Genomic DNA, 22,402 nt, shown 5'->3' with positions numbered 1-22,402 from the left:
AGCCCATGTCCACCAACACCACTGCACACCCTGGTGTCCGTCCGTCCCCCAACCCCGTCTTCTCCATCTCGGTAGCCCTGTGACTCTGCTTGGATTTTTATTATTATTTTATTTTTAAGGAAGGGAAAAAAAAAAGGAATGTTCATTGCCATGGCAACGACCGTGCGCCACATGGAACCTGACATTTGTGGTTGCCGTAGCAACAGGCTCTTCTCCGGGTTGGGGGGGTGCTGCCTTCCCTCTATTTTGGAGACAGCAGTGGGAATTTAGCGTGTGTGTGCTTGTGTGTGTGTGCAGCTATTTAAGATTTGCCTACGTGTGGCGCTGAGGGGATGGAAAGGGAGAATGGAGATCCAGTCAGAAAAGCGGGTGGGAAAGGGAGGGGAATCAACCCGGGCCGTTTAGCATTTTGCTTCCAGGGAGATCAGGAGAAAGCGAAAAGACATCATCGTGCTTTGGAGTTTTTCTTTAGGGGTGGGGTACCGTTGGCCCTCCAGATGTTTCTGCACTCCAGCATCCCAGCGCGTCAGGAGCTTTAATGCAGCAACATCTGGAAGGCCTTAATCTTTGCTCCGCCCTGGACATGTCACATGATTGATAGGCCACGCCCTGGTCCTGCCTCTCCCCCGCTCCCCAAAAGCCACAGTTCTTCCTAAGGGCTTGCAGCTGAATGTCAGGGCAGCAGGGAAGGGGCAGCGTTTACTGAACGAGATGTATAGAGCACTAGATCAAAAAATGAGAATGGTGTCTCTCTAAGCGGCTTGCATGCAAACCGTGTCAAATATTTATCAAAATCGGCTATAGACAAGTAGGCAAGATAATACTGAGGCAAGGAAGAAGGGCTACCCCTATGCTATCCATATAATCAGTTATCAGTAATCAATATATTCATATATGCTCACACATAATCAGGGCTTACAGTATTTTATAATCCATTTTGAATCAAAGGGAAGCTGTGCCTTAGCTAACTGCATACTGCTTGAAACAGCAAAATTAGGAGCCGACCTTTCCCCTACAAACATCCGTGTACCCTGGACAAGGGGAGGACGTGAATCAGAGATTCTGGTACAAAATCCCCTCCGATACAGGCGAAATTAATCCACAGAACAGGAAGAGCAAAACCACAAAATCTCCAAACTCCCTGTCCTGTCATAACTAGGGGAGAGGTTAGACAGAGCGTCACTGCAAGCAACGGAAAGCAGAACTAGAACTCAGTGCTTGACCAGGAGCAGGTAGCATGGCAAGAAGCTTGCTAATTGGCTAATTCTCGCTGGCAATATCGTGACTGCCTCATGGTTGTCTCATGATCTATGATTTGCTGTGATCTGTTCAGGTATAAAGACCTCTGGATTTCTGACAATCGGGGTCCCAGTTCCTTTTGGAAGAGATTCCAAACTGGGTCCTTACTGCCTGGCAATAAACTGCACCTTCTTATTCTCCATTGCTGAGTCTGCCTGATCCTTATTTAACACCAAGCGAGTACCTGCTTACGTTCACGTGCTTCAATACGACGTGGTGCAGGCAGGCTTGAGTTCCAAAGGAGAAAAGGAAAGGGCTTTCGCACTCGGCATCTGGCCACTGTGAGAACAGGATTCTGGAGTGGGTGGGCTATTGCCCTGACTTTTTGCCCTGTTCTTTTAAAAATTATTATTATTTATGCTTTTCAGATTATTGTTGTTGTTTAGTCGTTTAGTCATGTCCGCCTCTTTGTGACCCCCTGGACCAGAGCAGGCCAGGCACTCCTGTCTTCCACTGCCTCCCGCAGTTTGGTCAAACTCATGCTGGTAGCTTCGAGAACACTGTCCCACCATCTCGTCCTGTCGCCCTGACCCGGCAGGGCTTCCTATATGTTCTTTTAAAAATTATTATTATTTATGCTTTTCAGATTATTGTTGTTGTTGTTTAGTCGTTCAGTCATGTCCGGCTCTCCGTGACCCCCTGGAACAGAGCACGCCAGGCACTCCTGTCTTCCACTGCCTCCTGCAGTTTGTTCAGACTCATGTTGATAGTGTCCCACCATCTCGTCCTCTGTCGTCTCCTTCTCCTTCTGCCCTCCATCTTTCCCAACATCAGGGTCTTTTCCAGGGAGTCTTCTCTTCTCATGAGGTGGCCAAAGTATTGGAGCCCCATTCTTTTATATAAAGTTTGCTGTCTTGATCTCTTATTCTTCTGGTAAGTTTTGCCATTTCTGCATATTCCATAAGCTTTTTTATCTATTCTTCCTTTGCTGGGACTTCTGCTTCTTTCCATTTTGGGGCGAGTAACATTCTTGCCACTGTAGTAGCGTACATGAATAAGTTTCTAGACAGTTTCGGTAGTTCTGTCCCTTAACTCCCAAAAGGAAAGCTTCTGTGTTGTTGCTGTTTGTGTGTTTTTGCAAAGGTTATTTTAAACATCCTTTTTATTGCATTATATATCGTTTCCCAGTAAGCTTTAACCTTACTACAAGACCAATAGTAACATGAGGACTAGAATCTTGCTTAGGGTATGGGCTGTAGCTCAGCAGTAAAGCACTTGCAGGCAGACAGGACTTGGGAATGTTGCGTGCTTGAAAGCCTAGACTGCCTCTGCCAGTCAGTGTTGACAGTACTAAGCTAGATGGGTCAATGGCCTGCCTCAGGCAGACTCCTATGTACCCAGTCTAGAGTTGTAACACTTAGCTGTGATTCCTGCGTTGTAGAGGGTTGGTCTAGATGACCGTTGGGATCCCCTTCCACAATTCCCCAACAGAGGGATTCTCTTCCAGCTCATTCATATATGTAGCTGTGTTTTAATTCTTACTGCTGTAGTAAGGTAAAGGTAAAGGGACCCCTGACCATTAGGTCCAGTCGTGGCCGACTCTGGGGTTGCGGGTTCATCTCGCTTTACTGGCCGAGGGAGCCGGCGTACAGCTTCCGGGTCATGTGGCCAGCATGACTAAGCAGCTTCTGACGAACCAGAGCAACGCACAGAAACGCCGTTTACCTTCCCGCCAGAGCGGTACCTATTTATCTACTTGCACTTTGACGTGCTTTCGAACTGCTAGGTGGGCAGGAGCAGGGACCGAGCAACGGGAGCTCACCCCGTTGTAGGGATTTGAACCGCCGACCTTCTGATCGGCAAGTCCTAGGCTCTGTGGTTTAACCCACAGCACCACCCGCGTCCACTGCTGTAGTAGCATACACAAATAAGTTTCTATACAGTTTTGGTAGTTCTGTCCCAATAATTCCCAAAAGGAAAGCTTCTGGGGTTTTTTTGTGTTGTTGTTTGCAAAGGTTATTTTAAACATCCTTTTCAATTCATTATATATCATTTCCGAGTAAGCTTACAACCTTACAACAAGATGATACATATGATAAAAAGAACCTTCTTTCTCTTTACATTTCCTTTGGGGGGAAGCCATGCGCTGTCGATGTATGGTGCAGATGTGGCCCAGGTGATCCCGTTGGGGATCTCCTTCCACTTTGGAACAGTGGGGGGAACCAGACCATCGAGTTCACGTAAGTTGAGACAAAGTTGGCCAAAGCCAGGGGAGGAAGCACATAAATGCATCTTCTGCATGGCGTCATGCCCTCGTGCGCCCCCTAACCCAGCAACCCTCGCCCCCTTCCCCACCATGATTTATGCAGCACTCGTGATTTATGCAAACTAAGCCATAAATGATTTAAATGAGCATGAAAGATTCACCACTCCGTTCACTGTCGGGAGGCCACGGTACGACATGATCCTGCAAACACGCAATTGCAGCCTGACCCAACGTAGCTTTTTGCATGGGACTTTTGCCTTTGGCTAGGGACGCAGGTGGCGCTGTGGGTTAAAGCCTCAGCGCCTAGGACTTGCCGATCGAAAGGTCGGCGGTTCGAATCCCTGCGGCGGGGTGCGCTCCCGCTGCTCGGTCCCAGCGCCTGCCAACCTAGCAGTTCGAAAGCACCTCCGGGTGCAAGTAGATAAATAGGGACCGCTTACCAGCGGGAAGGTAAACGGCGTTTCCGTGTGCGGCTCTGGCTCGCCAGAGCAGCGATGTCACGCTGGCCACGTGACCTGGAAGTGTCTCCGGACAGCGCTGGCCCCTGGCCTCTTAAGTGAGATGGGCGCACAACCCCAGAGTCTGTCAAGACTGGCCCGTACGGGCAGGGGTACCTTTACCTTTACTTTTGCCTTTGGCTAGGTGGAACTCCTTGAGTCTCAGGAAGAACACTGCACCAGGGTGGGACCCGACCAGCCCCTCCATTCGCCGGCCAAAGAAACAGTAGCTGCTAGCAGACCCCTGCCCACCCACCACTCCCTCCAGGAAAGGAACACCTCAACGAGAAATGGCAGTTGCTATTCAAGGCTGGACAACCGTGGTGTGATCTACATGGCTCTGTTTTTGGAAAACGCTGTTTCACCTGGTCCAGAATGCTGCGGCCAGACTGCCAACTGAAGCCGGTTACAGGGAGCAGGTTAAAGGTAAAGGTAAAGGGACCCCTGACCATTAGGTCCAGTCGTGACCCTAACCCCACATTTGAATCTCAAAACTAATATCTCTGTTCTTTATCTACTTTGTAACGTTTCATATATTTCTCCGTACAAAACTTCTTGTAGTCCTACTAGCATAATTTGTTGATTACAATTGCTCTTCAGATAGTTCATATACTTCTTCCAGTCTTCTGGTCCCGCAGGTTTTGAATCCTTCCTGTCATTTTGTCCAATTCTGCACAGTCCGTTCATTTTATCTGCTATTCTTCTTTCGTCAGAATTTCTTCTTGCTTCCATTTCTTACGTTCTCACGTGTGGGTTGTCCTCCGTTCGGTAGATCAACGCCAAGCAACGGCCGTGCTGCCCGAAGGGAGTCATCGTCGCCGGAGTCACAGAGAGGGAGGGTGACAATCGCCAGCTTCGGCCACATCACCGGCCCTCGGTTCGCCACGGTGATTCGGTTCGCCGCTGACTAGTGGGCCAGAAGGATCTCCTCCGCCCATCGGATGCCGTGGCACCACTGAGCAGCTGTGTCATCACTGCCAGAGCTCATCTCTCTGGAGCGGAGCCCTTAACTGATGACAAGGGCCATTACGCCACATTAGCATCACCAAGCCGCAGGTAGTGAGAAGAAGCAGGCAGCAGGGAGCCTCAGCCCATCACAGCGATTACGGGTTCTCTGTGCAACAACGAAGCTTTGATGGACACATGAGTTGCAGAAGAAGCTCATCAGGGTGGGTGCGCTGTGGCCTCTCCCCGCTTAAGAGATATCCTTCCTCCTCGTCTTTATTTACGATTTGATTTCCACCCTCAGGGGCTGCTTGAGACCAAACGGACGCCACCACTGTCTTCTATGTCCAGTTCTGGGCACCACAGTTCAAGAAGGGTTTTTGTCAAGCTGGAAGGTGTGCGAGGCAGGAATTGCAGCGAAAGAATCCCGGGCAGAGGGCCATCAAAGCTCTGCTTAAGGAAGGAGAGTCCACGACTTTCCAAGGGAGTCCGTTCCGCTGTTGAACAGCTCTTACTGTCAGAAAGTTCTTCCTAATGTTTAGTCGGAATCTCCTTCTTTGTTGTCTGAATCCATTGCTTCAAGCCCTACCCTTCAGAGCAGCCGAAAACAAGCTTGCTCCCTCTTCCATGGGACACCCCTTGAGTTATTTGAAGATGGCTGTCATACCGCCTCTTCTCCAGGCTAAACAAACCCAACTCCTTCAACCGTTCCTCATCAGGCTTGGTTTCCAGACCTCAGTGCTTTTTTCCTAAAAAAAAATGTTTAGGGGTACAGTGGACGCTCGGGTTGCGAACGTGATCCGTGCAGGAGGCACATTCGCAACCCGCAGCATCCGCAATCTCCAATGCCACATCTGTGCATGCGCGGGTTGCGATTTGGTGCTTCTGCGCATGCACAAAGCGCAATTTAGTGCTTCTGCGCATGCGCGACTGCCGAAACTCGGAAGTAACCTGTTCCAGTACTTTCGGGGTTCGGCGCGTCCGTAACCAGAAAAAACGTAACCTGAGGTATGACTGTACTGTCATTTTGACGCAAGAAAACCACCATTTTGTCGTTCCAATCGGGAAAAATAAATACAGTAAATGGACAAAAGTACAAAGATTCAGAAAATGTTTAGGGGTATGCGTACCCCTGCGTACCCCCAGGAAAAAAAGCATTGGCTGACCCTCCATCATCTTGGTTGCCCAGGACCGGCCCACTGATGAGCCAGGCTGAGGCATCCATATTGAAGTAATGGAAGTCCAAGAAATCTCACGAGATCTCACGAGTGCATGAGATCTTGTGAGAATGGGGGGGGGGGATTTCACCAGAAACTGCTGGTGGTGCTTCACAGAGGTAAGAGAGGCACAGCGACGGCAGCAGTGAGGGGGCAGCAGCGGGGGAAGAGGCACACATTTCCAATTTGGCTCAAGTGGCAAAATGGGATGCGCCAGCCCTGTGGCTGTCTTCCTCCGCCCACAATTCCAGGAATTGAGGAATTGCAAGATTCCCACATTGAGTAGTGGAAGGGAGGGGTTGGACTAGAAGACTCCCCCCCCCCCCCAATGCTCCCTCTGAAACTCAGCTGCCACCGGGGGTATTTGGTGCAGATAGTGTTGGGGCCCTTTTCAGAGCACAGTCTCTGGAAGACGATCAAATTGACTCTCTACTCAGCAGTTGGAATAAACAGCACAGGTTGTTCCTGGGGGAGGAATAAAGCAGGGGGAGGTCAGATTCTCCACTTGCAAACGTCTCAGGCTCCTAGAATAATAATAATAATAATAATAATAATAATAATAATAATAATAATAATAATAATAATTGTTCTGGGTCCTCTTCCTTCTCCTGCAGGTGAGGGGACCACCCCGTTGCAACAGATCAATAAAGATCAGGCTTACGAGCTGCTTTGCTTCTCAATATTTTCTGGTTGGCCTCTGTTATTTTCTCCTACCAATAGGGAACCCATGTAAGGACTCTTGGGTACCCCATAAGGGAAGAAGGGCAGAGTTTGTTTACAACACTTCCAACTCTACAATTCTATGACTCTATGACTCTGACGTGCTCTGCCTCACCCTAAAACTTTCCTTCCTGGTGCCCCCTCAAATCCTGTTCTGGCCAAGAGATGGTTTGGGGGACGGGGGTAGGATGGTGAAAAGGCACATAAGAGAGGGAAGAGAGCCCCACATTTTCGACGCACACAGCAATGTGCTCTACAATCCACCTGCTGCCACCGTGATCAAACCAGCACTATGACGGCGCATGCGTGAACATGCCGCCGCATCACAGCCACCATCTATGGTATGCCTTCATGCACCGCCAGCACGAGGAGGGCAAGTGTGCACTCAGCTGCGACAGCATGCACATGAATGCTACACCTCAAAAGGCAGCCATCAGCCCACACACTGCCTTCTTATGAAAGCGAGCACTAGGACAGCGTGCACGCAGACACACACACACACGTTCTGCAACAACAAAACGCAGTCACCGCCCCATGTGCTATGACGAGACATGCGCTACGTTATGAAACGCAACCACCGCTTGTGTGCAGCGTTAAAGCACAAATCGGCACTACGTCAGCACATGAACACACACTCAGTGAGAACTACCGTATTTTTTGCTCTATAAGACTCACTTTTTCCCTCCTAAAAAGTAAGGGGAAATGTGTGTGCGTCTTACGGAGCGAATGCAGGCTGCACAGCTGTCCCAGAAGCCAGAACAGCAAGAGGGATTGCTGCTTTCACTGCGCAGCTGTTCTGGCTTCTGAGATTCAGAATATTTTTTTTCTTGTTTTCCTCCTCCAAAAACTAGGTGCGTCTTGTGGTCTGCTGCATCTTATAGAGCGAAAAATACGGTAAATGCTGCCAACCTCCCACAAAACAGCACTGTGGCAGCAAAAGCATGTGTGTCGCACATACAAAGCTCGGGCCTCTGTCTTTGTACACAAACCCTCTAGGATGGGAAATACACATGGGCCGCAACTGCAAAACACAGCCGTTACCCGGCGTTCTGGCTTAGTGCACAACGCCGACCCTATGGCAGCATGGCAGCTACAACGCAAAATGCAGCCTTCACCGCGTTTGGGCTGGATGTGCAAAACCACAACGCATGTGTGCCCCACAACCGCAGAACGCAGCCCGCCCCCAACACTGTCTTGGTGAAGATGGCAGCGCTATGACAGCACGCAGAAGACAACAAGCCAGCACCCTGCCCCGCGGTGCTGACTTTGGGCAAGGCAAGGACCGAGCGCAGCTCAAACGGGATATCAAATCGTCCTCTGTGGTCCAAACAGGCCATGGCAAGCCCATGTGCCGAGCAAGTTTCTCTCCCCCTGCCTCTCCAGCCCCACAGCACGCTGTAGGTTTGTGGCGCTCCAAAAGAGATGCTCCACCAGCTCCGGCTGGAGAGGAATCAAGCAGCATCGGGAGACGTTGCCATGGGAACCGTGGAGTTAATTAAGGCCTACATGGAGCCAGCAAAGCCGGGTTGCGGAGAGGCCCTCTCATTACAGAGCAAATCAGCAGCCGCCCGTTCCTTGGGACAACAAAAGAACATTCAATTAGCGGAGACCCGCTTCGTCTGTAATTAAGAGTGCGGTTCTCCTCTGTCAGCTCCTCTCTCTCGGCAGACAGGGTCGCCATATTTCAAATAGTCCAAACCAGGACACCCCAAAAGTTGAGCTTTGATGTTTAGGGAAACCTAGGGTTGCCATACATTTCCCAGACATATCCGGAATACTGCAGCCGCGAGGAGTGTCAGGGCAGAAACCGGCGCAGTATTTTGCAATCGGCGAAATGTCTGGACGTGCGGCGGCCCATGGCGGCAGTGTCGTTTTTGTCAATTTCCCTCAGAAATAGCGAAAAAAACGTCCAATTTCTTTGCAAAAAAAAGCTCAGGGTGGTTGTTTTTGACACAAAAACGCCAAATAAACGCAAGTTTTCGATTGACTTGCCTAAAATCCAGGACAAAGCTCCACCTTTCGGAAATCCCCCCCCCCCCGGACATCTGTGATGTATGTCTGATGTTTGTGGTGGGTGGTCTTGGGTTACACCCCTTCTGTGATGTATGTATGATGTAGGAGGGGTGGTCTTGAGCTCCAGGGCAGGGAATTTAAAATGTCTATATAAGGGCGCAGTGGCGTAGCGTGGGGGGTGCAGGGGGGCCCGGCCGCACCGGGCGCAACATCTGGGGGTTAGGGGTAGGGTTAGGGGGCGCAAATCCACGGGTTAGGGGGCGCAAATTACTTGCCTTGCCCGGGGTGCTGACAACCCACGCTACGCCACTGTAAGGGCGGACACACCTGGGCTCTGGGTCCTCCTGCTCCCTCCTGCGTGTGGTGAGTGAGGACCCTGTTGCAACAGATCAATAGTATCATCCGCACTGACTGGCAGCAGCTGTCCAGGATTTCAGGTGGAAGACGCAGGAACGCCAGGGATTGAACCCCGGCCCTTCTGCATGCAAAGCTGCGGCTCAGCAATCCTCCCACTTGCTCACTGGGTGCCCTTTGGATCAGCCACACCCTCGCTCAGCCTCACAAGGCTGTCGTGAAGATGAAAAAGGTGGCCATGGAAGCCCTGCGTCCTCCACTGAACTCCTCGGAGCAAGGGGAGGAGCGAAAACGACACACATCACTCAGCAAATCAACATCCTGCAAAGGTTGGAATGAGCGGGGATGGCTGGCTGTTTGCTCCAGGGAACTTCAGCACAGACAAACACACACACACACACACACACACACACACACACACACACACACTAAGTCCCCTTTGCATTTCAGAACCACCAGCAGTCCCCCAAATAGAAGAAGACACCTTCACCCTGAAGGAAGGTGAGGACAGGTGACCTCACCTTGGCCCGAAGTCGCCCCCCCCCCCAAAGCAGGCGCAAAGCTTCTCAAAGCTTTTCAAAATTATTTTCTCAGCAGCTAAGCATCAGAAACATTCCGCTTGCTGTAACTAAAAAGATTGCAACAAAGGTCAAACTTCCTGACAGTAAGAGCTGTTTGACAGTGGAATTTGCTGCCAAGGAGTGTGGTGGAGTCTCCTTCTTTGGAGGTCTTTAAGCAGAGGCTTGACAACCATATGTCAGGAGTGCTCTGATGGTGTTTCCTGCTTGGCAGGGGGTTGGACTCGATGGCCCTTGTGGTCTCTTCCAACTCTAGGATTCTATGATTCTAGGTAGGGAACACAGTCCATTGTTTCTCAGGCCTTTCTGATGCCTTCTGGCCTTGCTAAAGAACCACATTGCAACTTACTTTCTGTCCGGGAACCATTCCAGAACAAGAGATTGAAACATATCTGAACACTCTGAAACCCCTTTCCTGGGAAGGGTGCCAAGAGTCCAAGAGTCCCAAGACAGCTTTCTGTTCATGCTCAGAGGACTCCTGAGGGAGGAGAAAGGAGGAGGGAACTGGAAAGGGGTATATATGCTTGTGCACATGACTGTGAATTTCGTGCATGCTTTTTGTGACTTATCACACTTGCCCCTTCTACCAGTTCATGGATGGTAGAAATAGAAGCCTTTTCTCCGAAACTATTCCTTGAGTGTCTGTTGACTCCCACTTCCCTTTCCCAGGCGCAATATTTTTCCCACCCGAGGGCAAAGCCTCATAAGGCTACAACCCCAGTATGGCTCCCCTTTATCACATACACAGCCCAACAAGACTCCATCAGGCAAGGCCTCCTTCCACTTGCCTTGCCCTCCCCTCTAGTCCCTGCTTCTCAATGTGTATTGTATTGTTTTATGTACTGTGGCTTGCCGTTGTTGTATTGATTATAGTTTAGATATTATTTATTGTAACCGTTGAGTGGATTTCTGTTTAACTTTTATATGTTGATATTATTTTTTTATACTATTCTAATGATTGTTGAATGTTACTTTTTTGATGTAGGTTGCTTATTTTAAAGTTTTGTTTTATTATCACATTTTTGTATTGCATTAGATTGTTGTAGGTAAAGGTGAAGGGACCCCTGACCGTTAGGTCCAGTCGTGACCGACTCTGGGGTTGCAGCGCTCATCTCGCTTTATTGGCCGAGGGAGCCGGCATACAGCTTCCGGGTCATGTGGCCAGCAGGACTAAGCCGCTTCTGGTGAACCAGAGCAGCGCACGGAAACACCATTTACCTTCCCGCCAGAGTGGTACCTATTTATCTACTTGCACTCTGACGTGCTTTCAAACTGCTAGGTTGGCAGGAGCAGGGACCGAGCAAAGGGAGCTCACCCCCTCGTGGGGATTCAAACCGCTGACCTTCTGATCGGCAAGTCCTAGGCTCTGTGGTTTAACCCACAGCACCACCCCCGTCCCATTTTATTGATTATAGTTTAGATATTATTTATTGTAACTGTTGAGTGGATTTCTGTTTAACTTTTATATGTTGATATTATTTTTATACTATTCTAATGATTGTTGAATGTTACTTTTTGATGTAAGTTGCCTATTTTAAAGTTATGTTTTATTATCACATTTTTGTATTGAATTAGATTGCTATAAGATGTACCTTTTTTGTTTCTTCAGCTTGTAAACCGCCTTGAGTATTGTAAGATAGAAAGACGGTATGCAAATTAAAAATGTTGATGACAAAAATCCACCAACAGCATGCAAATCAATATGGCTAACCTGATCCAAAATACACACCCACCCCTCTCACACGTGAAAACAAAGACCACCACAGCTAACCACAAATGAACAGCCACACCCTGGGCCAGGCAACCCCAAACTTGGCCCTCCAGATGTTTTGGGACTACAACTCCCATCATCCCTGACCACTGGTCCTGTTAGCTAGGAATGATGGGAGTTGTAGTCCCAAAACATCTGGAGGGCTGAGTTTGGGGGTGCCTGCCCTTAGGCCAACCCCAACCTCTCTCACCACCAAAGGAATGCAAATGAAGGGCAAAGAACCTGCACAAGCGACTCTGACACCAAACCGCACATATATTAAGTAAAATAGAAACATCGCCACCCGAAACCCCCCCATGTTCCTCCCCCCCTTCCACCTCTTTCCCCCTTTTCTTCCTAATGTCTCAACAAATGAAACTGACTTGTAAAAATGTTGCATGGGGGGGGGGGCGGAATACGAGCGAAAGACATTGCACACACTTTTGTCAATCAAAAAAAAATAATCGTTAATAACAACAAAAATTACTGTCCCTTTTTCAGATGAAATAATAAATAAATAAATAAACAGTTTCTGCTTTTAACTGTTTTTTTTTTTTTAAAAAAAGAACCAGCAGTTCCCCGAGCTCTGCAACGTCAAAGCGGCGTTTGAAATTAGCCAGGTGTGTTTTGAGACTGGCGGGGGTCCAACTGCAACCACCTGGAGATCTCTGGTTTGCCAAGTTGGCAATGTACTTCTCCACCTGGGTGGCCCCCCTCCAGCTTTCTTACTCAGGGAAGCAGAAGAGCTTCTTTGTTGTGTTTATATCCCTGCCTTTTCCTCCAGGGAGTACATGGTTCATACCCCTCCTCAGCTAAGCTCTACAATGACCCTGCAAGGTAGGTGAAGAGGCCACGACGGGCTCCAATGTCATGCAGTGACCTTCATGGCAGAGTGTGGATTCGAACCCTGATCCCCCTGGTTCTTGTCCGACACTCTAACCACTACACCACCCTGCCTTCTGAGAGTCCTTCTACTACAGGGCAGCTCTATAAATCAAGTAGGTAAATAAATGCAGCAGCTAGACTGGTGACTGGGAGCGGCCGCTGAGACCACATAACACTGGTCTTGAAAGACCTACATTGGCTCCCAGTTTCCAGGCACAATTCAAAGTGTTGGTGTTCACCTTGAAAGCCCTAAACGGCCTCGGTCCAGTAGACCTGAAGGAGCGTCTCCACCCCCATTGTTCTGCCCGGACACTGAGGTCCAACGCCAAGGGCCTTCTGGTGGTTCCCTCCCTACGAGAAACCAAGTTACAGGGAACCAGGAAGAGGGCCTTCTTGGTAGTGGCACCCGCCCTGTGGAACGCCCTCCCACCAGATGTCAAAGAGAAAAACAACAACCAGACTTTTAGAAGACATCTGAAGGCAGCCCTGTTTAGGGAAGCTTTTAATGTTTAATAGACTATTGTATTTTAATATTCTGTTGAAAGCCACCCAGAGTGGCTGGGGAAGCCCAGCCAGATGGGCGGAGTATGAATAAATAAATTATTATTATTATTATTATTATTATTATTATTATTATTATTATTAATGGGAAAAGCCAAATGTCACTTAAAGAAGGTTCTGAAATACTTTCCTTGAAGCTTGAATTTTGTTTTATTCAGCATTGTTCCATTCGGTGTTTTAATGTGTTGAAAATCACTTTGAGATTTTTTCCTTTCATTGGGGAAAAAAAGCTACCTAGACATTTCGTTGTGGCAACCAAGGTTTAAGGTGGCAACCTAGCTTTAAGGTGCCATTTGGCGATTAGCTTATATATCTGAGTCAAAGTTAACCTTTCAACTGCTGAGGAGGAAACCCAGGCAGCCACGGGATATTAAGGAGCAGCGCAACTTTTGGGGTGGAAGTGAAAGGTCAGCTGAGCTACAGCTCCGTCAGCTCAAAGCAATGCATAGCACTGGCGTTTGAAAAACAAACTAAAAGGCAAAACAGCCAGGATATACCAGAGGCCAAGGGTATCGCCCAGATTCTCCCCGACTCTTCGTATAACTCTTAGTCGGCGCTTTACTCTTACAGAACTTATCTTTAGCTGAGCGCTGGCGATGGCACCTCTTGGCAGCTCCTGCCTTGGAAAAAAATTTGCTGAGGAGGGTTATTAACAGCCTGCCATAATCATACAGAGGCGAAGTTAAAATGTCTCGCTAAGTGAGATTTGAGGTGTTGGGGGGAGGCGGGTTTGTTTTGGATTGCAGGCCGCTTTTCGATATTTCAGCGTGCGATCCGCCCCCCATATTCACAATGTATAGCGTCCCACCATTTTCCCAAGCTGGGGCTCAAGGTGTTTGTGTGTGTGTGTGTTTGGCCAGTCAATCTCTCTTAATTACACCTCACAGGGTTGTTGTGAAAACAAAGCGTGTGGGTGTCCCTCATTCTGCCCCCTAGCTCTTCTGCGAGCGGGCAGGAAGAAAACGGTAATCATTAATTTCTGCCAATCTACGCTTTCCCTCTTTATAACATTGCAGGTGAAATACAAAATTTAAGGTCTTATATGGGTTAAACCACAGAGCCTAGGACTTGCTGATCAGAAGGTCGGAGGTTCGAATCCCCGCGACGAGGAGAGCTCCCGTTGCTCGGTCCCTGCTCCTGCCCACCTAGCAGTTCGAAAGCACATCAAAGTGCAAGTAGATAAATAGGTAGGAAGGTAAACGGCAATTCCGTGTGCTGCTCTGGTTCACCAGAAGCGGCTTAGTCATGCTGGCCACATGACCCGGAAGCTGTATGCCAGCTCCCTCGGCCAATAAAGCAGTGTTTGGGTTTTGAGATGCATTCCTGCATTCCCTTTCTGTGAGATGTTTTGAGCACAATTCTTTTTGTGGAAAAGCAACGTACAAATAAAAGAAGGAAGGAAGGAAGGAAGGAAGGAAGGAAGGAAGGAAGGAAGGAAGGAAGGGGATAGTTTGATTTCGTATATTTCCCACCAGGTGTTGTTGGACTCCCAACTCTTGTCATCCCTGACTAGAGAAGGGCAAACCTGTTTTTGGTTTCCTTCCATTTCCACTTCTCCCCAATGCTAAATTCGGTCCGCATACACCTCTCTGCCTGCCCTAGATCCAGCGTTTGACATTAGCCACAATCCCTAGGCTTCTTGAGAAAACACTTTTCGCTGGTGTGCTTTTCCCCAAGGCGGCTTCCGTCCGATTTGAAAATGCAGTTAAGTTGTGACCATTTCTTTTTTTAAAAAAATAATAATATTTATTCAACTTTTAAAGATTACAAAGAGAAAAAACAAAAAAGAGAAAAACAAAAAAGACAGAAAAAATACAAGCAATTCAAAAAAAATAATACACAGATCAAACCTTTACATAACTTTCTTTCCTTTGCTTATTTCCTTGACCTCCTCACACCTCCCTTTTTTGTATTCTAGTTCAATTAGATATTTCAGCAAATCCTTTCCAGCTTTGTTTTTATCCTATTAATTTATCTTAATATACTGTAATTTTACATTCTCGTCTTTCACCAATTAACAAATCCATTTTTACCTAATCCTTTATATCATTTCTGCTCAAACCACATTACTTCATTCCAACATCCTTCTAACATTCCTTCATTTTGCAATGTTTCTGTAGATAAACTTTATTTTTTTTCCAATCTTCTTCCACCGACTCTTCACCTTGGTCTCGGATTCTGCCAGTCATTTGAGGTGTGACCATTTCAGGCAGCCATCAGACATGCGCAGAGGACAGCTTCTGCAGAATCAGAGTTTGGCGCAGGGAAACCAAGCGAGTCGTGGGCACTCTCGCTATCTCTCTGGTGTGCTGGGAGAAGCATCTTCTGCTGCAAATATGTACATGGCTTCAATGTGCCACATTTCTGCATTCGTTTGTGATGGATATACAGTCATACCTCGGGTTACAGACGCTTCGGGTTCCGCGTTTTGGGGTGGCGCACCTTGCCGAACCCGGAAATACCGGAACAGGTTACTTCCGGGTTTTGGCGGTCATGCATGCGCAGAAGCGCTAAATTGCGCTTTTGACATGCGCAGAAGCACCAAATCGCAACCCACGCGTGCGCAGAAGTGGTACTGCGGGTTGCGAACGTGCCTCCCGCATGGATCACATTCGCAACCCGAGCGTCCACTGTACAAATTGGGGGGTGGTCTGCCCCGGGTGCCACTCGAGGGGGGTGACAATATGGCCCCTACCTCCCCCCAACTGTAGAGTGGCCGAGGGCACGGGCAGTCAGTATGGGCACTGCTTGCACGGTGTCCGTATGGGCTGCCACTCTCGCGCACTGTCCTTATGGTAGTCTGTACGGAATGCTGCACATGCATAGTCCATACGGATGTCGCGAATGCACCACCGGGCAGTTTGCCCTGCCCCTCAGCGTCCCACCCTGGGTGCCGGAGAGGGTTCTTCCACCACTGTATACAGTCGTACCTTGAAAGTCGAACAGAATCCGTTCCAGAAGTCCGTGCAACTTCCAAAACGTTCGGAAACCAAAGCACGGTTTCTGATTGGCTGCAGGAAGCTCCTGCAGCCAATCAGAAGCCGCGCCAGACATTCAGGTTCCAAACAACGTTCGCAAACTGGAACACTCACTTCTGGGTTTGCAGCTTTCGGGAGCCAAAACGTCCGAGTACCAAGGCGTTCGGGATCCAAGGTACGACTGTACATTTTAAAAAACAAATCCTCACGGAAACTTGTCAAGCGTTTCTCCTAATGCACACATATTTTTTGCACGCAATTTCTTCTAATATTGTGTATTTTTGGTAGGTTATCTTCAACAACTTATGCATTTTTAAAATACCCTCTTTCCCCCTTCAAGCAGTTTCGATGCAATTATTTTGCTTGGAGCGCTTTGTCGCAGAATTCAGAGAACTGTGGATTTGGGAGCATAGCGGTTTGCATAGGTTTGCAAACTATGGAGGTGTGTGTTCTGATGTGAACTAAACCAGATTTTCTTCCTCATATGTGTTCGAACACATATGTCTGTGATGGCCTGGGAATCTGATTCAGAGGATGAACCTGAGGAACCCCAGCCCGCACAGGAGTTCCCACCTCCAGGACCAGCTGAGCCGGGGCTGGGCCTTGAACCTGAAGGGCCCTCACCTGTGCCGGATCCTCAGCAGCAGACACCAGCTGAATCTGCTCTGGTTCCAGAGGTGATGGAGGACCCATTGCCTGCAGGTGCTCCTCTCCCAGCTCTGTCAGGAGAAGGTGAGGCTGCCTCTGGGTCCAGGAACCCTCCAGTCTCTCCTGAGCTGCAGAGGCTCAGGGCAGAGAGGCGGAGGGAACTAAGTTCTCACAGGAGGAGGGCTCGCCTCCAGGCCAGGAGAGGCGAGTCACCTGTGGACCGGGGCCGCCCTATGCCTCAGAGGAGATAAAGGCCGGCCAGCCCAGTCCCAGGTTGCGGGAGCAACATCGTTGGTAACCTGTTCCTGCCGGCACCCTGACCTGCTCTCTTGTCAGAGTTCCTGACCACGCCCGACTCCTCGATTTGGACCCCGCTTCAGCCTTGGACCAGACACGGACCATACCGCACGGTAACACACCCCCCCCCCCGGACCAGCACAGTGTCACTGGTTGGAAATTAAGCAAGAAACTGGAGATTTCAGCTCCGTCCTGGCAGACTCCTAGCTGGAGTCCAACAGCATTGGGGTGTAGGCACTGGTCTGTGGGACGTTATTGCAGTCAAACCAACAATTCATGCTTTGCCAGTTGGGCACATGAAGGGGCTGAGGCTCACAGAGCTTTCCTGTAAAATTTGCTTCAGAGAACTCTGTGATGTCACTTCCTTTGTCTGCCTTGGCCAGAAGCTATAACACCACATAATTCCTTCCAGCTTGGGCATCTCTCTCTTTCTTCATCATGCTTCCAAGCTGAGAACACATGTGCATGTCCGAGCTTTGCAGCTCAGACACCATATCAAACTTCGATTTTGCACTTTAGTAACTTAGATAGTTGGGGATGCGGGTGGCGCTGTGGGGCAAACCACAGAGCCTAGGACTTGCTGATCAGAAGGTCGGTGGTTCGAATCCCCAGTGACAGGATGAGCTCCCATTGCTCGGTCCCTGCTCCTGCCAACCTAGCAGTTCAAAAGCACCTCAAAGTGCAAGTAGATAAATAGGTACCGCTCTGGCGGGAAGGTAAACGGCGTTTCTGTGCGCTGCTCTGGTTCGCCAGAAGCGGCTTAGTCCTGCTGGCCACATGACCCGGAAGCTGTACGCCGGCTCCCTCGGCCAATAAAGCGAGATGAGCGCCGCAACCCCAGAGTCGGTCATGACTGGACCTAACGGTCAGGGGTCCCTTTACCTTTACTTTTAACTTAGATAGTTATAAACCAGCCTTCATTTAGCACCTAGGACTGCTGCTACTTCAAGGCCTCGGTTATGTAAGTAAATACTACTTTTACTTCTTCACAGAACAGTGCATATGTGTGGGAGAGAGAGGTTGTTCTTTTTAATGGGGAGAAAGGGGAAAATACCAGGGAAAATCCTGGATTATTGCTTCTAGAAGGTTAAATTAACCTTGTCTTAGCTTCCACGTTTAAGCTGCAAAGGATGGTATTCTGCTTATCTCAGTCACATGTGCAAGGAAGGATGATAACCAAATAATATATCCTCTCCCAGTGCCTAAATCCACTCCTACATTCCCCCCCCCCCGGCCCCTTTAAGCATCCACACACTTATTGGAAGGCACAGACTGACATTTGATTTCTCACTTCAATGCAAGGTGCGAAACTGCGCTTCTCTGAGCGAAATACACCTGTGTTGAGGAGCCTCTGGAGCCGACCCACAGCGACTCCAACAGCCAAGACTTACCCCAGGGAGCGTCTTCTGTTCATGTAGCGCTGTCTGAGCTTTGATGGCTGAATCTCGGGCGCAGTACGTCAGGAAGGCGCAACCTGAAACGGAGAGAGCGTGCACTTGTATCAAACGTGTGAACATGTATGTGCAGAATGCACGCTTATACGCATGAATGCACCAAATGTACTTCATGCGCTGTTCCATTAAGGGCTCTCAAACTCTCTTCTCTGCCCCACCCAAATACACACACACACCAATTCCATGCACATTTTTTACCAAGAGCAGGCAGAGCAATCCTGTCACCTTGTCGCATTTCCTGTGGGAGAAGTACAGGATCAAGTGGGGAGATTAAGGGGTTTAAGAACACAAGGTGAGCTGTGGGAAGGGAAGGCCGGTGTGCAGCAGCTGTAAACATTTTAAAAAGGCAAGTGAAATATACTCAGAGTCGAGAGTGGATTTCATGCTCTTTATTCAGCTCATAGTGGTGAGGAGGAATGAAAGTCCCCTCAAAGTATCTGCTTTATATACATTATTTACACCATGGGCTGCACGTGATTGGCTAATTCCAGAATTCTCCTGTAGGCCAATCAGGTTGTGGATTCAATTCCATCTGGAGCTGGATTGGGTGGCTCCTGCAGACCAATTATACTGCTGCATTGTTCTAGGACCAATCGGACTGCTGCATTCTGAATCCTATTGTTCTAGGACCAATCAGACTGCTGCATTTTGGATCCTATTGTTCTAGGACCAATCAGACTGCTGCAGTTTGGATCCTATTCAACTCAGTACATAACAACAAGTTCCATGCTAGCGATCATTAGGAATGGGGTTTAAAATATGGTAGCAAGGAACTGGAAAAGCGAAAAGACTCCTACAATAATTGAATGGCAGGTCCAAACGACAGAATATTTACAGTTGGCCATGATGACAGGTAGAATCAGAGGATATCCGATGCAGAAGCTACATAAAGAATGGGAAACCTTTAAAGATTACTTGAAAAATTACTGTGACGACAAAAATCTCCTGGCAGACCTTTGACTGATTCTTGTAAGACAAATGTGGTAAATTATCATGTACTTTGGATAAGAATTAGGAAAACAAAATAACAGTATGATGCTGTGTGTAAAACAATCAAAATAAGTGATAGTACAATGGGTTTAATTGGAAGTCAACTTTATTTTCTGTTAATTTTCTTTATTTTCTTCTTTCTTCTTTTTTCTGTTCTGTAAAGTAGTAACAGATAAAACCAATGATTGGTGATGTATATACTGTATACTTGTGTATAGTTGTGTGTTGTTGTATTCTTTAGTATATTATGGTGTGATGTGGGATGATGTGTAATTTAATGCTGTCTGCCAAATAAAGTTAAATAAATAAAAAAAGGAAAGAGGTTTAAAATAAAATTGCCAATATCATAATACAGATCTGTTGTGCAACCATGTTTGGACTGCTGTTTACAGTTCTGGTCACCTCCGCTCGGAAAGGATAATGTGGAGTCAGAAATGGACAACCAAAATTTTCAAGGGAGTGGAGCAGTTGACTTGTGAAGAAAGGTTGCTGTGTTTGAGACTTCTTAGCATAGCTGTCAACTTACAGATTTGAAAATAAGGGACCAGCAGCCTCGAAAATAAGGGATCAGCAGCCAAAATAAGGGCTTTTCCAGGCACAGGTATGTTCAACGTCTGAGCCGCTCCGAGCCAAAGGCAGAAAGCCCAGCCAGCAGCCAAACGAAGCCTCAAGCAGTGGTTCCCACAGCGCAGCAACCCGGAAAAGGGGATGCAGCAAGGAAAACCACCGTCACCTCTCCGCTGGGAAGCGCTGAGCAAAGGCGAGTCCCCAGGCAAAGCGGCCGATTGGATCGGCACAAGGCATGCAAGCTCCACCCCCCAGTCGTTCTTAGACTCCTTATTGGGTGAGCAACGCAGCCAAGCAACACAGCTGGAGCCTCCCTCCTCCCTGGCCGGCAGGGAGGGAGGGAGAGGAGCTGCTTCCTTTGAAACCCGGGAAATTTAAGGGACATCATCAATAAGGGACAGCAGCGGGACACAGGGCTGGGATAAGGGACTTTCCCACCAAATAAGGGACGGTTGACAGCGATTCTTCTTAGTTAGAAAAAAGGCAAGTACTGTAAGACGTGAACTGGGCATGGAGAAAGCAGAAAAATGGTTTCCTTCCTCTCTCATAGCACTGGAACATTGCTGCCAATCAATGCAAAAGGCAAGGGCATCAACCAGAATAAACAGGAATAAGCAGTAAAATGTGAATTCCGTCTCCCCTGGCACTTTTTGAAAGGCGTTCCTTGCCATTTGTCTCCTCCAACTGGCAACCGGGGTAGACTGCTGCTGCACCAGGAGGCTCTGTGCTTACCTGCCCACAGCTAACATCACGAGCGAGGCCTGGAACTCGCCAACAGCAGCAGCAGCAGCAGCAGCAGCACTTGTGCTCGCCGGCACTCATTGCACACGGCCCCTCCATTTAACCTTTGTACCACGGAGACGCCCACGGCACAGTGGTTTAAATTTTTAATTCTAATTAATAGGGCCCCAGAGCCATGGCGCGTCAAACAAACTGGTTGATTGGGTATTTTTTTAGTCGTAGGTTTGCATCTGCAACCACAGAGGGAGAGGAGAAGGCAAGGGGAGGGGGGCGAAATCCGTACACATCATCTCGCTCTTGTGATTATTTTTAGCCTTAAGCGGAGAGGAAAGGAGAAATAATATGTGCGGAGATCAGGAATCTACAGAATGTATTTCTGAATCCAGCCACTCCTTCCCCCAAGAGACAGAAGAGGACGGGGAAGAGAGGGCCAGATCCTGAATGTGGAGTGGAGCCAAGACAGGCAAAAGGAATACCAAGGTGAACACACCTTATTTTGTTCCGCTGAGCTGCTAGCTTAAAGTTACTAGAAGTCCCCATTTCCCGGGGACAGTCCCGGGACTTACAAATCAGTCCCCATAAAAAAATCCATTGAAGTTGAAAAATGCAGGATAGTGTGCACCCGGGAAATGATCTCTTTCAGCTTCTGCCTTCTGGAAGAAGGTACAGGGTTATAAAGACTAGGACTAGCCGCCTGAGAAACAGTTTCTACCCAAATGCTATTTTGGTTTTAACGCAGTATAAGGAGTCTCTAGGGATGCAGGTGGCGCTGTGGGTTAAACCACTGACCCTAGGTCTTGCCGAGCAGAAGGTCAGCGGTTCGAATCCCCACGACGGGGTGAGCTCCCGTTGCTCAGTCCCTGCTCCTGCCAACCTAGCAGTTCAAAAGCATGTCAAAGTGCAAGTAGATAAATAGGTACCGCTCTGGCGGGAAGGTAAATGGTGTTTCCGTGCGCTGCTCTGGTTCGCCAGAAGCAGCTCAGTCCTGCTGGCCAGATGACCTGGAAGCTGTACGCCGGCTCCCTCGGCCAATAAAGCGAGATGAGAGCCACAACCTCAGAGTCGGTCACGACTGGACCTAGTGGTCAGGGGTCCCTTTACCTTTACCTAGTGGCTTGACACAGGTCTTGGAACCCGGAGTCTTGAAAGGGGTACAGGGTTTGTCCTCAAAGGACAGGAAACCACGCCCAAAGGCTGTAAGGGTTGACGCTGTTTCCTTGGAGAAGGAAGCTGGACCACGTCGTGTGTGCCGACACTGATTCCTCAGAGAGGAACGTGGCTAGGGTTCGAGTCCCAACAAAGCCACGTGTGAGACTTCCTGATAGTCAGAAGGGCTATGATGCCAGGAGTAGTCAGAAGTGCAAGATGGTGAGGCCCAAGGCCAATCCAGTTGAAGGTAGTTCCAAGGGTGGAACAGGTGATACAACAACAACAACAAGAAGAAGAGTTTGGATTTGATATCCCGCCTTTCACTCCCTTTAAGGAGTGAACCCACTCCTTAACTTCCCCTCCTATCTCAGCTGCTGTGGAAAGAAGGAGTGGTGGTTGCAGCTGTTATAAGAAGAAGAGAAGAAGAGTTTGGATTTGATATCCCGCTTTATCACTACCCGAAGGAGTCTCCAAGCGGCTAACACTCTCCTTTCCCTTCCTCCCCGACAACAGGTGAGTGGGGCTGAGAGACTTCAGAGAAGTGTGACTGGCC

The 22,402-nt window shown here is 48.7% G+C and overlaps 1 protein-coding gene across 2 annotated transcripts in view; it reads right to left on the bottom strand.

The window, feature by feature from the left end:
• The window catches only part of CELF5 (CUGBP Elav-like family member 5), a 79,899-nt gene that overhangs the window by 41,703 nt on the left and 15,794 nt on the right, over nucleotides 1–22,402 (bottom strand). For both annotated transcript variants that reach the window (XM_083720536.1, XM_083720537.1), the window contains exon 2: nucleotides 18,340–18,422. In XM_083720536.1, coding sequence (XP_083576662.1) covers nucleotides 18,340–18,422 — 83 coding nt within the window. The remainder of the gene's footprint in view (nucleotides 1–18,339; nucleotides 18,423–22,402) is intronic.

The sequence above is a fragment of the Podarcis gaigeae genome (genome assembly GCF_964106915.1).
Source record: "Podarcis gaigeae genome assembly, chromosome: 18".
Classification (NCBI taxonomy): Eukaryota; Metazoa; Chordata; class Lepidosauria; order Squamata; family Lacertidae; genus Podarcis; species Podarcis gaigeae.
The sequence above is the reverse complement of the archived record's forward strand: the minus strand, read 5'-3'. Positions and strand labels throughout refer to the sequence as shown.